The sequence below is a fragment of the Schistocerca piceifrons genome, chromosome X, assembly GCF_021461385.2.
Source record: "Schistocerca piceifrons isolate TAMUIC-IGC-003096 chromosome X, iqSchPice1.1, whole genome shotgun sequence".
NCBI lineage: Eukaryota > Metazoa > Arthropoda > Insecta > Orthoptera > Acrididae > Schistocerca > Schistocerca piceifrons.
In genome coordinates, this window is record NC_060149.1 from 629,083,367 (window position 1) to 629,101,817 (window position 18,451).

At 42.0% G+C, this 18,451-nt stretch overlaps 1 protein-coding gene across 1 annotated transcript in view; it reads left to right on the forward strand.

Annotated features, from left to right (window-relative positions):
* Positions 1–18,451, forward strand: part of LOC124722546 (F-BAR domain only protein 2-like) — a 313,554-nt gene that overhangs the window by 65,828 nt on the left and 229,275 nt on the right. The window contains exons 4-5 of the mRNA XM_047247688.1: positions 3,900–4,157; positions 14,429–14,527. Of these exons, the coding sequence (XP_047103644.1) occupies positions 3,900–4,157; positions 14,429–14,527 (357 nt within the window). The remainder of the gene's footprint in view (positions 1–3,899; positions 4,158–14,428; positions 14,528–18,451) is intronic.

Below are 18,451 nucleotides of genomic sequence, written 5' to 3' on the forward strand. Positions count from 1 at the left end.
TTGGACAGCATCAGTTTGCTGCCATGGTGGTTCTGCTGCCATCCCTCAACACCATGGTGAGCTGCTAACTCAGTAACGTTGGCCACCTATGGGAATTCAGGAGAATTATGCGTTGCTGGCACTGCTTACTTGGGACTGCATTGTGTTAACTCAGACACACGCTACTGAGTGAGGTGAACAGTGTTAGTGAAGCAGGATGTGAATGTCAATTGGCCACCACACTGTCGCAGTTTTCCAATGTCATCACCACCAGACCAGATGCTTGCAGACTTATCAGAGGGTGCCACAGCACTCTGACATTGTAATCCAAGATGAATAAAATATGTTGTATCTTGCAACAGAAATTTGCAAGTCACCCCTGACCAACACTTTTGCCTCCAAAACCTGCCACTCCACTACCTTTGCACTTTAGTGGCCTCATTCATCCCTGGGTCCCTAACCTAGAGAAGTTTCACACAAATGGAGAACATTCTCCCTTTTTTTTTTGAAGTGAGATCTGTAGTATTCTTCTTCTAGCTGAATAAGTTCTTTTCAGGTTGGTTTTACAGAGGAGTTTTTTTTTTTAAATAGTAAAAATGGCAGAATTTGTGTTGCTCAGTGGGCAAAAAAATTTACATGTAGCCCAAAGAAATAAGGAACAGATAACCTGTAGAAGTTTCTGTAGATTTAACAATAAAAACGTTATTTGGCTGGTGAACTTCCTTCCCGAAAACCGTGAAAGAAGAGGGGTGACCTTTCAAACTAAGCAAAAATGAAACATTTTTGTGCTATTTAGTAGACCCAGGTTTTCAGTCTGAGTTGGAGAAGACTTAGGCAGATACCAGACAACTGTGTCCACTGACATTTTCAGATGTTCATCATCACGTTTCCTCGCAACATAAGTCTTACATTTTGTTATGTTAGAAATAAGTTGGCGGTTCAGAAAAGTTAATAACTGCTTTATTCCAAACCTAGTGATCAGTTTCTCATAACGAAAGTGCACAGATGACTGCTTAAGTACTTAAAGCATGAGCAGACCATTATGTATCATGTGTAACCAAAATTATCTCAGGTTGGAAAACTCTGACAGAGTTCCGGTTTGGAGTGGATGAAAATATGATATATTCTTAAGATTTCATTTGCATGTTATGTTCACCTAACTTCAGTAGCAAAAAAGTTTCCAGCATGTTGAAAATTCAGTAACATCATCAGAAAATGCATCTTTATAGGCTGTCTGTAATAGTCTTAATAATGTGTCGACGAACACAAAACTAAAAACAAAGGTAGTGGAACTCTTCCATAACACATTGATGTCAGTTCCATATTTGTACGTCAAATAGTTTGCCTGTTTGAGACAGGTGAATGAAACATAAGATTATGCAGATGTTCTGTGCACATTGAGAACATTCTCAAGGATGATGAGAGGTAGTGAGAATGAATTCCTTAGTCAGAGAAAATGTTTTACTCATATGAAATGGAGAATATTCCCAGAAAATGTCACACACACACACACACACACACACACACACACACACACACACACACACACACAAAATGTATTTCAGAACTTTGATCTTGGGCAGAAACAAAGCAATTGCATGTCCTGGATTTGGATGAAATTTCCCAGAGATTTTCTTCAATGAAGAAAATTTAGACAGTAGTTTTGGAGGAAATAGTTGTGCAACACTGTCGCGTAAGTGCTTGTGATGATAACGATTTTGTGCAAGTGTTCAGTGCATCAAGAGGTGAGCTGTGCAAGTGGCCCACTCTGTATTTGTTTACTTGGATTCAAGTCTGCATCCTGAATTTTAAGAAAAAAATTTATTTTGTAAGGTTAATCATATTCACAAAACTATCAATATTTCAGTAATATAAAGAGTTTCTATTTCTGTAATGTGGAAGAGGTTGTGAATATTGACAGAATTTTCATTTTTTATATCATTTGCAGTTAGTATTGTTCCCATTTAATAATTATACCTTACAATAAACTGCAGTTTACATTCATGATGAATCAGAAGTTGTTTTCCGTACAGGCTGGCCAAAAAATAGTGCTCTCTCTTCAGTGTGCCACTGCATAACCTGGACAAAAAACCACGATGATAAAACAAAGGAATATAAATCAAAATACATAAAATTGATTAAAAACATATGAACAAAGATTTCAAGTGGAAAAAGAATGACAGGAAGAAAAATGAGAGCAAATGAAGAACTTGATGTAATGATTAAAATGATGTGACAAAAGAAGGGGAATAAAAAATTACATTTAAAAAATAAAAAAATTACTGCACCTGACAAGATTACAACCCACAAAATCCTGCATGTGAAGCTATTATCCTAACCATCACACTTCGTAACCACACTTTTTTTAAAGCTATTGAGTTTCACACAAAATTACAAATTTGTTTTTCATCAGTTACTCACAAATGAGGGACACCAGAGTGAGTGGCTACAGGGTATAGCTGGGATATTAACCTACATCACTGTATATTTGGTTCTAAAAAGTCCATCCCACCACTGGGGACCTCTTCCTTTCAGTTAATATTGTTGAGAGAGATCACACGATATTGGAACCAAAAAGAGGCAACTGCCTTTTCTGACTGTCCTCACCAAACACCTAATGAACTTTGAGGAAGTTTGCATGTGTGTTTGTGCTGTTCCTTCACCTTGCTGAAAATGTGTGTACATTCTTTCACCTTCTATAATTTCTTTTTTCCCAGGTCAGTTAACAGTAGAAACACAGGCTTTACTGTACAATGTGCTACAAATGAATAAGACATAACCTGCATATACAGTAACTAAACATCAAATGGTTAAAGTAGTTTATATCAATAAAATTCTGACTGTTTTGTGAAAGAAGTATATTTTGCATAAGGAAAACGTTTATTTGAAATTGGAAGGAGAATCGAACCAGAGGCAATCCCCCCCCCCTCCCCCCCCCCCCCCCCCCCCCACACACACACACAGGTTTACTAACTGTTAGTAGCCCTGTAGTTATTATAACTTGAGCAGGTGAGATATCTTCTGTACTGGATTTCTCAAAAACTAAGTACTGCTGAATATTATCCACTTTTTGGTTGTGAGGTAGCAGCCATTATATCTCATCAGTAATAATAATAATAATAATTATTATTATTATTATTTTATTATTATTATTATTACTACTACTACTACTACTACTACTACTACTACTACTACTACTACTACTACTGATAAGTAGTGTTGAACTAACAGCCAAAGTAGATGGTGTAGTTTTTTTTATTCAGTGATGAACATCTGTACATTCGGATCTGTGATCAACAATGATGACTGACTACCCCTTGTCAGAGAGCATTGTAAAGTCCTGCAGGTCTACATAACAAAATGCATTTAAATAATAAGCAACTCTTAGAGCATTGATAGAAACAGAGTTTTTAATGTCGAAAGATTTTCTGTTCGATAAGAAATGGCTTCAGCCATAGCCTTTTCAATTTAGTAACTTAAGAGTTAGTACTGTCAGATTTTTCTGGTAGAAACACTGACTATTTTCAGCACTAAGAATTATGTCTGGATGCAAGATGACAGAGCATTTTGTAATTGTTATTGATTTAAATTTGTTTCTGATACATACTAGTTACTATCAGAAAACTGGTTTTGTTGTTCGAATAACTGAAATTTTGTTTCACAGTCTCATTCAGACAAATCAATTTTACATGTGTGATCAAATAATGAAGCTCTTACATTAAAATGATCGGATTCTTAATTTTTGATACTATATTAAACGGGTTTATATAGTTGTTTTGCTTTGAGGAAGTTCAATTGTGAGTGGTTCATTGATTTTATATTTTTCTTTTTTTTCATAATGCTTGTGAAATTTGTTGAATGAATCCAAACTAAAATATCACCGTATAAATAAGACACTCAATGAAGGAAATAATTTGCAGGTTAAAGAGGAAGAAGGAAGCACATTGGAAGTGGTCCAAGCTATACAGTCAACGACCTTGATACTACAAAAGGCTAAGGATACATACACACAAAGGGGCTTGGAATATGAAAAATTAAAGAAAGAAAATGCATCACCTAAGGATCTGGAGAAAGCAGAAATAAAACTCAAGAAGGCACAAGAAGAGTATAAAGCATTGATAGAAAAATACAAGATGATTAAAGAGGAATTTGAAAGGAAAATGATATTGGCTTGCAGGGTAGAGTTATATTTTGTTTCATTTTTCACATGTACATGCCATGTAATTAGTACTATTGTAGAAAGTACTTAGTTATTTTATGTAGATGGATATATCAAGGTAAGAAATTAATCACAAAAACTTGTGTAAAAAATTACAATATCCACTTTCACATGTGCTGAGTATTCACCATATATTTGTGATGCAAACAAGATTGGAGTTGTCACTGACCTCTTAGTGCGCCCTCCCCCCCTTTTTTTTTTTTTTTAAAAAAAAAATCCAGGTATCTAGAATGCTGAACTTCCTGACCTGGTCACTGCTCTTATTTCTACAACACACTATTAACAGGATTTTGGTGATAGAAAGTGTGTGGCCATTCATTCTGACTCTCAATATAACACGATGGGTAGACTTAAAGTAAATTGGTTGATCACACATACTCTTAGGCACCTCTTCCTTTGATAATGTAATATGTTTTGCCAATTGTGGGGCTGGTCTAGGTGGTACTGATGAGTACACTCTGCTGATGGTGTCTCTAAGCATAAGAGCTATTGGGTAGAGCTTGATAATCTGACAAGTACATTTGGGAGGCTACTAAGATTTTTCTCTTGTTTTGTAAGGATTTTGTTTTACTTGAGTCACAACAGCTTGTGTTTGCTTACATGGTGCATTCACCACAACGATTTTCAGGGTATTTAAAGTACAGGAGGATGCCAGGTGCCTTCGAAAGGACAGGGCCTATTTCCTTCTCTATCCCTGACACAATCAGAGTTTGTGCTCCGTCTCTAATGACCTTGATGGGACGTTAAACCCTTTCTTTCAAACTACTGTACATTGTACTTTGGAACAAACAATGGATTGACATGCGTAAGTTTTCCCAGTCTTTGAAATGTTCCCCCAAGTATAGACACAATAAACGTCATACTTTGATCAAAACAAATATTATATTATCTCCATTGTGATATGGTCTGCAGCTATAATAAATGTTTTGAATGATTTTGTGATGTGAGTATGTCACATGAAGAGAGTGGCAGCTGAAGTCATCGTGAAATCATTCAAAACACATCTTATTTCAGTTGGCAATTAGATTTGTTTTGTAATGTACGCTTTTGACAATCTTCACACCATTTAGTATAAGGACAGCAAATTGTTTTAGCGTACTCTGTGACTGTGATACCGCCTCCCCACTCCCATCTGACTTTGTAATCCATTTTGTGAAAATCTTCAACAGTATTAATGGACTGGTATTCATTCTGCATTTTAGTCCACTTCCTGGGGTGAAACATAGTTAAAAATATTGTTTTATTTTGAGCTTCACTCCAACAGTGAGTATTTTTTAAATACCATCATGATTTAAGGTACTATGTGAAATTTTTTTTCTTTTTTTTCTCAAAGTAGTTTTTGACTACTGTGATTCATGCACCGAAATGGTGAGTAGGTACACAACTGAGTCAATAATTTTGGTAATTGACACAAGAGAACGTGATGTAGTACCTTAAAAAATTAGTAATTTTTGTATTTATTGTAATGTTCTCTTATCCAAAAGCTGCCCAATTTTTTTTCTGTTGTCTAACATCAGAACACTAAAAATGTCAAATTTTGTAATAAAATTGCTGTAGACACATACTGATGAGCCAAATTATTATGATGACTGTCCACGACGAGATTCAATGCTGCTTGGTGACATTGCTGGCATGTGACATGGTAAGGAAAGTATATAATAATTATATTAGAGCAGAGATGAATGAGGAATCATTCTGTTGAGGATACAGAGGGCAAATTGTTATGACCTGGTGTCTGGGAGCGTGTGTCTAGGACATGACAAAGTTGATCAGCTATTTATGTGCTATTGTTGTGAGAATTCATTGGAAATGTTTGAAGGACAGTGAAATAATGTGTAAGTGGTAAGGTGTGTAACATTCACAGCTCATCACAGAATGTGGAGGCTGCACTCTCTGTAAAGCTGGATAGGTGATGGTCTGTGGCTGATATGGTGACCTAGTACAGTGCTTGTACAAGCACAAGTGTTTTGGAGCACATCATTCTGCACACATTAAGGAATGCGCGACTCTGTAGCAAACAGCTCCTATGTGTTCTCATGTTGATCAAGCAACATCAGCTAAGATTGCAGTGAACATAGAGATAACTCTGTGTATTATTGGAAATGTGTTGCCTGGTAATGTCTTGTTGATGATCATGTCCAAATATGATGTCGTGTGTGTGTGTGTGTGTGTGTGTGTGTGTGTGTGTGTGTGTGTGTGTGTGTGTGTGTGTGTGTGTGTGTGTGTGTGGCTGCTTGAAACTTGCACCTCGCAACAGGTACAGGCTGACGGTGGCAGTATTATGCTATGAGGGGGCATTCACTTGCACTTTTATGGAGCATGTTGTAGTTGTCAAAGGCACAGTGACAGCTGTGGACTAAGTGAACATTATTGTGGACTACCTGCATCCCTTCATGCTTAAGTCTTCCCTGAAGGTGATGACGTCTTCCAGCAGGATTGCTGTCTGTGTCTCAAGGCCAGAATTGGTCTACAGTAGTTAAAGGTGTGTGATACTCAACTCGTATTGACATTCTAACCACCAAGTTCACTTGGCCTGAGCCCTGTGAAATATGTCTGTTACTCTATCAGGTGTCACTTCTGTGCCGCAACATTTATTCTAACATTAAGTACTCCAGAATTACTTAAACGTATCCTTGCAGGCTATATCCATCTTAAGGTTCGCCCATTTGTTGCTAGCCCAATGCGATGCTTCAGATGTCAAAGTTTTGACCATACCATTATGGGATGTAATGGTAGTGCTAATTGCGGCAATTGTGGAGGCTCGGCTCACGAATCAGGCAATTCTTGTACACTTCCTCTGAAATGTGTAAACTGCTCCAGAGATCACCCAGTGTTGAGCAGAAAGTGAGAGGTTTACAATGAGGAAAGAAAAATTCAGGACTTTAAAGTCAAGAGGTGCATACCCTATGGTGAAGCTAAAAGAGTTTTCAAAGCTATGCAACCTCTGGTTTTTGCTACTTCTTCTGCATCCGCTAGTTGCCAAGTGTGATGCCTCCACACAAACTCTGACCACAGATTCAAGTAAGAGCACATGCACTTGTTGGTGTACCTGTGGGGGAAACACTCCATTTGAAACAGAAGTCATTCGGAAGCTTTTGGCAATTGGCTTACCACCTGAGCCACGTACCATCAGCCACCATCAGAAGCCAAGTAAGCCATCCCCGCAACATCAGCGACCTCTCTCCCTCACTGATGGGGACTATGCTGTTGAGGATATGGACTTCCAATCAGAGGAACCGGAGGGCCAGGAACCTGTTCACGTTCTCCTTGACTTCCCCCGGTATGTCACCACCTTTGAGGGAGAAAGACACGAACAACTTCCCTAAACAGTGGCTTCCGTGGAGAATTCTGTGTTGTGCTGGAATTTACATGGTTATTGTTCACATTTGGAAGAATTAAAACTCCAGGTCTAGGAGAAACCATTCTGCATCTGCTTACAAGAAATGCGTCTTTGTTACCAACACTCTGCATTACGGAACTACCACCCATACAGGAAGGACGAATTACTGAAGACAAGGCTAAAGGTGGAGTGGCTGTTTTCAATGATGACAGATGCCACTCCTCTCCTGTCCCTTTTACCACAACCATACAAGCAATTGCCATGAAAGTTCTAGCACCCTTTAATATCATCATGTGTTCTTTGTGTCTTCCACCTAATGATGCTTTGGATGCAGACCCACTGACAGAACACTTACAGGCACTCCCATCCTCATTCCTTCTTGTGAGGGACTTCAATGCACACAATGTGCTGTGGGACTCGGCTACGACTTGTCCATTCTGAGAATATTTGCCTTCTGAACGCGGTTCAGATGACACCCTTCTCCACTGCTACGGGGTCTTTTTCAGCCACTGACCTTTGTTTTCCTTCCTCAGCTATTACAGACTCAGTTCATTGGGAAGTGGCTACATATTTACATTGTAGTGACCACTTCCCATTGTGGATCCGTCCGCTGACTAGGACGGTGGCTGACAGACCATGCAGATGGACGATACAAAGGGCAAATTGGGTAAAGTACAGTCGACAGGCTATTGTTGAAAGGATTGTGCACAGGAGATGGTGACCCATATCACTTGTGAGATCCAATGGGCTGCTGCAGAGTCCATCTCGCAGTCTAGTAACCACCTCAGATGATGGCCTGTAGCTTGGTCAAATGATGACTGTCAATGGCCAGTCAGGGTCAGATGAACAGCTCTGCAGAACTTCACACCGCCCAACTACAGAAACTGTTCATGCCCTCAGATCTGAGAGAGCACATGCAAGGTGAGTGATAGAAGAATGGAAGAAGGCTTGCTGAGGGAATTCATGACTTCCATTAATTGGTCCACTTCCACTGCGCAAGTTTGGAACTAAATAAGATGGATTTCAGGCAACCCCTTACGGAGGTGGATACACCAGAAGACATGACTCAGGTTTTAGCTGAACACTTAATTATCACTATGTCATCCAGACAAGCTCCTGCTTCTGAGGTGTTCTGTAGGATTGCAGGGATGAGGAAGTTCAGTTTCTTCTTGCATAATGAGGAAGTCTGCTACCTTCCGTTGTCCATGTGGGAACTGGAATCAGCTTTATCTGCAGCCAGAGACACTGCTCCAAGACCAGGTGAGATCCGTTATGCTATGCTTTGTCATCTGTGCCGTGAAGCGAAAGGACAGCTCCTCTCTTTTTTCGATAAGATCTGGTTTCATGGACAGTACCCCACAACTTGGACAGAGGCAATATTAATTCCATTTGGGAAACCAGGCAAGGACCGTAGTGCCTCTAACGGTTAATGGAGTGTAGCCTGTATCACTTGTATAGGTAAGACTCTTGAACATGAGGTCAACCACCACTTCGTCTGGCTGCTCGAATCCCAAGGTCACCTGAGGTGCTCCCACAGCAGTTTCAGGCACTACCATTCCACCCGCGACAACTTAATTCTACTGGAGATGGCAATACAGGAGTCCTTCTTACACCGAAACCATTTGGTTTGTGTGTTTTCTGACCTCAAAAAGCATATGACACTACTTGGAGGTACAACATCCAACTTCATGAGTGGGAACTGGCGTTTCCGATATTGTGTTGGCGGTGTCTTGTGTGACTGCTATGTTGAAGAGAATGGGGTCCCCCAAGGCAATGTCATCAGTGTCACATTGTTTGCCATCACTAACAATGGCATTTCCTCCACAGTCAGGAGCCCTGTCAAATGCTTTTTGTTTGTGGGTGACTTTGCAATCTTCTACTCCTCCTCTGATTTTATAACGACAACAAGGCAGCTACAGCTGACCATTAGGAGGCTGGAAAGCTGGGCCAGGAAAACTGGTTTTTGGTTCTCACCCGAGAAGACTACATGTGTCAATGTTAACTCTGCTCGTTTAAGTTTTAACCAACAGCTGCTCACAATGGGGGCAGTATTTTACATTTTCAAGAAACTGCACTTTTTGCTTTTGTTATTTGACTCGAAATTAACTTGACTCCCACACCTGAAAGACATACAAACAAAGGGCTTCAATCATTGAATATTTTGAAATGCCTTAGCAGAAAAACATGGAAATCTGACAGGTCCCGCCCCCTGCAGTTTTATAGGGCATTTGTTCGATCACATTTAGATTATGGCAGCGTGATCTGCAGGTCAGCCTGTGCTTCCTATGTCAAAATGTTAGGTCCTGTCCACCATGAGGGCATTTGGATATCTACTGGAGCTTTTCAGACCAGCCCAGTTCATAGTCTGTCTGCAGAGGCTGGTGAACCACCACTCTGGATTCAGTGCTGCATCCTTGTGGCTCGACAGACTCTGAAAATCTCAGTGTCATCTCAGTTCTTGGAATTTAGTGCAGTGGTCGAACCCACCTTTGAATGGCTGTTCAGGAATCGGTCCCGCGCAACCAAGCCATTTGGGATATGTGCTACAGATTATCAGGCATCAAAATGCACAGCCAGGGATGGGACACATTGCCGCCTTGGTGTCTTCAGAGGCCCAAAGTGATTTTGAGCTTGACACAGTACATGAAAACTTGTACTCCAGATTGTTTGTTTACAGCTTTGTTTTCGTCCATTTTAAGTACATACCACAGTTTTATCATTGTTTACACAGATGGATCCCAGCAAGAAAATGTTGTGCTGTTTTCTCTGATACAGTTTTTAAAGTGCATCTTCCTGAACTATTTACAAATTATGATGCAGAATTATATGGCATTCTGATGACACTGGAGAGGATTCACAAACATCACTGTACAAGATTTCTTGTATGTTCTCACTCATTTAGTGCATTGCAAGCACTTCACCAATTCTATCCAGTAGACCAACTGATTCAGCTCATCCATGACTCCTTACAGTGGCTCCAACACCATGGCAAGGTGGTGATATTTTGCTGGGTACCTGGCCGCATCGGGATACAGGGAAACGACATGACCACCGCAGACGCAAAGGAAGCATGTCGGGATTGTGCTGTCTATCAGTGTCCCATCCCGTTGCATGCCATCATCTCATTTTCTGATAAACACATCATATATCAGTGGAAGACTGAATGCTTGCAGATGACAGAAAACAAACTGCAGCCACTCAAATCAACCACAAAGGCATGGCAGACTTTGTGTCAGCCTCACTGCTGGAAGGAGGTTCTGCTTACTAGGTTGCACATTGCACATAGCACTTTAACACATTGTTTCCTCCTTCGGTGAGAGGATCCACCGCTCTGTGAAGTTTGTGGCGTGCCACTTTCAGTTCAGCATATTTTGGCAATGTGTGCCCTATATACTGATATTAGGGCAGCACTCAGTCTCGATAGAGATCTGCCCACCATTCTCACAGATATTTATTCCAGTCTTACAAGAGTGATGACATTTCATAAACTGTCAGGCCTCATCCCTAAATTGGTGGGATAGGGAGGCAGACATTAATACATCATACCATGCTCTGCATGTGGGGACAGCCTTCATCCCCACCCCTGAGATAGGCATTCTGACTTTTTGTAAGGGTGCTGATGACCATGATGTTGAGCGCTCCTCGTCTCTAATAATAATAATAATAAAATTATGTGCCCACATACAACTGTTCTATAATTTGAGGGAAACATGTCTCCTGTGTATAGGCATTTGGTGCCACATATGTGTGGAATAGAAAAATTGAGAAAAGACATCGGACAGCTAATACAATTTATAAGAAATGAAATATCGGACAAAAAACTAAAAAGGTTAGGTTAGGTAAAATCTCACAACAAGAAGTGATAGAGCAATTAGGTGAAAAGAAGCAGAAATTACAAGCATTGGCCAAACGACTTAGAAGATACAAAAAAAGTGAAAATAGAAGGAAACAAAGCCAAACATTCAACACAAACCAAAAGAAATTTTATCAGACAATAAATAACACACACAGTAAAATAGACAATCCACCAAACATAACAGACATGGGACACTTCTGGAGCAACATATGGTCAAACCCAATACAACATAACAGACATGCACGGTGGATACAAGCAGAAACAGACACATACAAGATGATACCACAAATGCCTGAAGTGATAATTTTGCAACATGAAGTCACCCGAGCAATTAATTCTATGCATAATTGGAAAGCCCCTGGAAAAGAAAAAATAGCAAATTTCTGGCTAAAGAAGTTCACCTCAACACATTCATATCTAACTAAATTATTTAACAGATACACTGCAGACCCATACACAATCCCTAATACACTTACACAAGAAATAACTTATCTGAAACCTAAACATCAAGCAGACACAGCAAACCCATCAAAATATTGCCCCATAACATGCTTACCAACAATATACAAAATATTAACTTCAGTCATTACACAGAAATTAATGACACATACAACACAGAACAAAAGTATAAATGAAGAACAAAAAGGCTGCTGCAAAGGCACACGAGGATGTAAAGAGCAACTGATAATAGATGCAGAGGTGACATATCAAGCTAAAACTAAACAAAGATCGCTACACTACGCATACATTGATTACCAAAAAGCTTTTGATAGTGTACCCCACTCATGGTTACTACAAATATTGGAAATATACAAAGTAGATCCTAAATTGATACAGTTCCTAAACATGGTAATGAAAAATTAGAAAACCACACTTAATATCCAAACAAATTCAAATAATATCACATCACAGCCAATACAGATTAAGCGTGGAATATACCGAGGAGACTCATTAAGTCCTTTCTGGTTCTGCCTAGCTCTGAACCCACTATCCAACATGCTAAATAATACAAATTATGGTGCTAAATAATACAAATTATGGATATAATATTACTGGAACATACCAACACAAAATCACACATTTGCTATACATGGATGATATAAAACTACTGGCAGCAACAAATCAACAACTCAACCAATTACTAAAGATAACAGAAGTATTCAGCAATGATATAAATATTGCTTTTGGAACAGACAAATGTAAGAAAAATAGCATAGTCAAGGGGAAACACACTAAACAAGAAGATTACATATTGGATAACCAAAGCGACTGCATAGAAGCGATGGAAAAAACAGATGCCTATAAATATCTAGGATACAGACAAAAAATAGGAATAGATAATACAAATATTAAAGAAGAACTAAAAGAAAACTAGAGAAAGACTAACAAAAATACTGAAAACAGAATTGACAGCAAGAAACAAGACAAAAGCTATAAATACTTATGCTATACCAATATTGACCTACTCATTTGGAGTAGTGAAATGGAGTAACACAGAACTAGAAGCACTCAATACACTTACACGATCACAATGCCACAAATATAGAATACATCACATACATTCAGCAACAGAAAGATTCACATTAAGCAGAGAGGAAGGGGATTTATTGACATAAAAAACCTACATTATAGACAGGTAGACAATTTAAGAAAATTCTTTATAGAACGAGCAGAAACTAGCAAAATACACAAAGCAATCACTCATATAAATACATCAGCTACACCATTGCAATTTCATAAGCACTTCTACAACCCTTTAGATCACATAACATCAACAGATACAAAGAAAGTAAATTGGAAAAAGAAAACACTACATGGCAAGCACCCGTATCATCTAAAACAGCCACACATCGATCAAGACGTATCCAACACATGTCTAAGAAAAGGCAATATATACAGTGAGACGGAAGGATTCATGATTGCAATACAGGATCAAACAATAAACACCGGATATTACAGCAAGCATATTATTAAAGATCCCAATACCACAACAGATAAATGCAGACTTTGCAAACAACAAATGGAAACAGTAGATCACATCACAAGCGGATGTACAATACTAGCAAATACAGAATACCCCATAAGACATGACAATGTGGCAAAAATAATACATCAACTACTTGCCATACAACATAAACTAATAAATCAACATGTTCCCACATACAAGTATGCACCACAAAATGTACTGGAGAATGATGAATACAAATTATACTGGAACAAAACCATTATAACAGATAAAACACCACCACATAACAAACCTGACATCATACTCACCAATAAAAACAAGAAATTGACACAACTAATTGAAATATCCATACCCAATACAACAAATATACAGAACAAAACAGGAGAAAAAATTGAAAAATACATCCAGCTGGCTGAGGAAGTCAAGGACATGTAGCATCAAGATAAAGTTGACGTTATACCAATTACACTATCAACTACAGGAGTCATACCCCACAATATCCACCAGTACATCAATGCAATACAGTTACATCCAAACGTATACATACAACTACAGAAATCTGTAATTATTGATACATGATCAATTACCTGAAAGTTCCTAAATGCAATGTAACATATACCGAACAGTTAAAAGGAAGTCACGCTTGATCAAGGTCCGCGTCACTTTCCATTTTTAACCAGACATAACGTCTGAGAAAGGAAAGAAAAATAATAATAATCATCATAAACTAATGTGCCCACATACAACTGTCCTATAATTTGAGGGAAACGCGTCTCTTGTGTATAGGCATTTGGTGGCACATATCTGTGAAAACCTACCACGGGCTTTATGAATCCATGCCATGCAAAATAGCAGCTGTATTTCTTTCCAAAAGTGGACCAATACACTAATAAGCAGATGTCCATAATGTTTTGGCACCTCAGTGTGTGTTTGTTAACAATAAAAAAAACTCAGTGACTGATCAAGCATGTAGTTACCTGAAAGTTTATTTATAGTAAGAATATACTTTGTACATTTAAAGTTAGTATAGGAGTTCACTTAATCTCTCATTTTTTTTTTTTCTTAAAGCATTTTCAAGAAATTGAGGAAGCTCATGTGAAACAGATGAAAGAATTTCTCAATACTTACGCTGACGATCTGCAGCACAACCATGACCTCATTGGACAGGTATGTTCCTCTTAGTGTAGTGATGTCACTGTGGATAGATAGTCAAATAGGTATCTGTCATTCCTATAACATTTGAGCCCACTATTTTCAGTTTATTTTGACATAATATTCAGACTGTTGGTTTTATTGAAGACTGATCCCCCCTCGTGAGTACTACAAATTTGGTATACCAAAAAGACGCCAATCCAGGACTTTATCAGATAGATTAACTGTTTATGTTTTTACAACATTAAATTATAGTGTCAGTTTGTTTAGAGGAGAGGGAAAGGTTAATATTGTTTCTTGTTATTACACTATCTGATCAGAAGTATCAGAGCACTGTTAGTGGATGTTAATAATGGGATATGGCCGACCTTGGCCTTTATGACAGCTTCAACTCTTCTGGGGATAGTTTTTGATGTGTCAGAATGTCTGCAGATGAATGCCTGCCCATTCTTCCTCAACAGCCGAAACCAGAGAAGGTAATGATGATAGCTGGGGGGCTGGAACGGAGTCGACATTTTAACTCATCCCAAAGGTGTACCATTGGGTTCTGGTTGGGATTCTTGGCATATCATTCTATTTCAGAAATATTAGTGTCCACAAACCGTTACCTCAAAGATGCTCCTTTATGGCAGGGTGCATTGTCATAATAATACAATCAATTGGCATGTCTGAACTGCCCCCATACTCTTGATATAAACTTCTCAATGTTGGTGCTACAGATGATGGCAGGTAACATTCTGAAGGCATTTGTCAATCTCAAACCCGTCCTCCCCCTGCGGGTTCGGGGGTAAGAATAGGCCCGCGGTATTCCTGCCTGTCGTAAGAGGCGACTAAAAGGAGTCTCAAACGTTTCGGCCTTCTGTGATGGTCCCCTCTTGGGTTTGACCTCCTTTTTTTCCCCAAATTTCCGTTGTTAGTGCGTGCCATTTGGGGAAGGACGCCTTACGTGGTGTTTTTCTATTGGTCCATCATGCACCACCATCTTGCATGTTCCTTATTGTCGTGTGGCGGGATTTACACCCAACGTCTTCTGGATTACCTCCTTCTTGTCTTGTGCGCAATCCCCTTCTTAGCACCCACGACAACTGTGGACCCTTTCAACACCTAAAATCCAGCACGGTAGCCTGTCCGTTGTGGTGGGGTCGTCATGTACCCTCTTGGTGGTAGCCCCCTGACCACGCAGGGATCGCACTGCAGATGCCAGAGCTGTTTCCTCCCCATGCATGCCAAGGAGTATGTGCTCATCTTGTCTGGGGCACGGGGACTCCGGGCAACGGGATATCGGCCAGGTACCCGTTGCTTTGCCTGGGTGGTGCCCTTGGGAAGAGCCCTCGTTCGGAGTAGGTGGCATCTGGGCGGATGTGGCGCAATGAAGCGCAATAAATCACACCAAGCTGGTGGTCACATGGCCACCAGCGTCTCTAAGCGAGGCAGAGTAGACTTTGATGCTGCGCAATATGACCCTCAGTCGTTCCCCTCGTTGGCTGCACCATGGGAGGGACGTAGATCTAGTGCCAAGCGGGAGCCTTATGTACCGCAATCCTTGTCTGCAGCAGGACTGATGGTGACTCCTTTCTTACGACGAAGCCTCTGTTTTATGTGGAACACATGGAGGATAAGTTTGGGGAAGTGGCGGGGTTGTCTAAAATGAGGAATGGGTCCATCCTCCTCAAGACGTCTTCCCCAGCCCAGTCACGAGCGTTGTTCTTGTGTGATAAGCTGGGTGACGCCCCTGTTACCGTCACTCCCCCCACAGTAGCTTAAATATGGTCCAGGGGATTATTTACCATCGTGACCTATTGTTACAATCCGATGACGAGCTGAGAGCCGACTTAGAACAACGTGGAGTGCATTTTGTCCGTCGTGTACATCGAGGACCCAAGACTAACAGGGTGGCCACCAGTGCCTTTATCTTGGCCTTCGAGGGTGATGTCTTGCCCGAGAAGGTCAAGGTAATGGTTTACCGTTGTGACGTCAAGCCCTACGTCCCTCCCCCGATGCGGTGCTTCCAGTGCTGGAAGTTTGGGCACATGTCCTCCCGTTGCCCATCCGGCACCACATGTCGAGATTGCGGACGCCCCTCTCATCCCGATTCTCCATGTGCACCTCCGCCTGTCTGTGTCAACTGTGGGGAGCACCACTCTGCATGCTCGCCGGATTGCCCCGTTCTTCATAAGGAGCGGAAGATAATGGAATTTAAGACCCTGGACCGGCTTACTTATCTAGAGGCAAAACTGAAATTTGAAAGGTTGTATCCTGCTTCCCTTCGAACATCTTATGCTGCAGCCACGTCATCGTCGCCCTCGCGAGCGGCGGTTGTCGCCTCCTCTGTGTCGCCTCCTCTGTGCCGCCTTCAATGGGCTCTCGGGGCCATGCCTCTCTGTCTGCCCCCCTCATGTCTGGGGGCACGCCTTCCTCTATTGCCCCCTTAGCCGTTGGGGGCAAACCCTCTTCTGTCGCTCCCCCCACGCTTACTTCGGGAGTGACGTGTGCTCAAAAACCGGGGGGCTCGATCCCTCCCCTCCCCCCCCTTCTCCACCGGCGTTGCCTCTGCCGGTTCCTCTCTCGCGGAAGGGGTCCCTCGGGGCTCTCCCTTTCTCCGTTTCTTCTCCTACCCAGCTGGATGTCAGCCAGTGGCTGAAGGTTCCGCCACCTGCTGGTCGTAGGGCTTCTGCGTCGTCGTCAGCCTCCGACGCTCCTTCAGAGAAGCTCTCCCAGCCCTCTCACCCTAAGGGCAGACGCGAGAAGAAGGAACGGAATGTGTCCAAAAAGAAGGACGTTCCGGCTGTTTCAGTGCCATCTGCTGTACATAGTCCTGGCTCCGGGGATGAGGTGGAGATCCTCGCCTCTGCCGTGGATCTCGCCCTCACAGAACCCTCGGGGACCTTTCCTATGGCCTCAGCTGACTCTCCCCCGGTGGCAGCAGTTGGCTCTGAGGCGCCGTCTGCCTCTTAGTCGCCTTCACGCCCTCCCAGTCCCTTACTGCTTCCATTCTCCAGTGGAATTGCGGCGGTTATTTCCGCCACCTGCCTGAGCTCCGGATGCTTCTGAGTGTTTCCCCTGTTCTCTGCATTGCTCTGTAGGAAACTTGGTTTCCAGCAATGCGGACCCCCGCCCTTCGTGGTTATCAGGGATACTATAAGAACCGTGCTGCCTGTCAACGAGCATCAGGTGGGGTTTGCCTCTTTGTTCACCACTCTGTTTGTAGCTCGCCAGTATCCCTTCTGACGCCTTTAGAGGCCGTCGCTGTCGGGGTTGAGCTCTCATCAGCCATTACTGTTTGCTCTGTTTACATTCCTCCGGATGGGGAGCTCCCCCGACATGTCTTGGCTGCGCTGCTGGCTCTGCTCCCGCCACCATTGCTGCTTCTGGGCCATTTCAACACCCACAACCCTCTATGGGGTGGGACTGTCTCCGATGACCGGGGTCGTGCCGTGGAGCATGTGTTGGCTCAGCTCGACCTTAGCCTCTTGAACACTGGTGCTCCCACGCATTTCAGTGTGGCCCATGGCTCGTTCTCGGCCATCGATCTCTCTCTTTGCAGCCCCGGGCTTGTCCCATCCCTCCACTGGAGGGTGCATCCTGACCTGTTTGGTAGTGACCATTTTCCCATCTATTTGTCACTGCCCCAGTGTCATTCTTCTGGGCGCCTGCCCTGCTGGGCTCTCCACAGGGCTGACTGGCCGGCTTTTACTTCCGCTGCAACCATTGAGTCTCCCCCACAGGGTGACATTGACGAGGTGGTCCGTGTCTTAACCACGTCAATCATTTCGGCGGCCGAGGCTGCCATCCCCCGCTCTTCTGGACTCCCTCGGAGGAAGGCTGTCCCCTGGTGGTCGCCGGAGATTGCTGAGGCTATTCGCGACCGTAGGCGGGCTCTCCAGCGTCATAGGCGGCACCCGTCTCTAGAGACCCTCATCGCCTTTAAGAGGCTCCGTG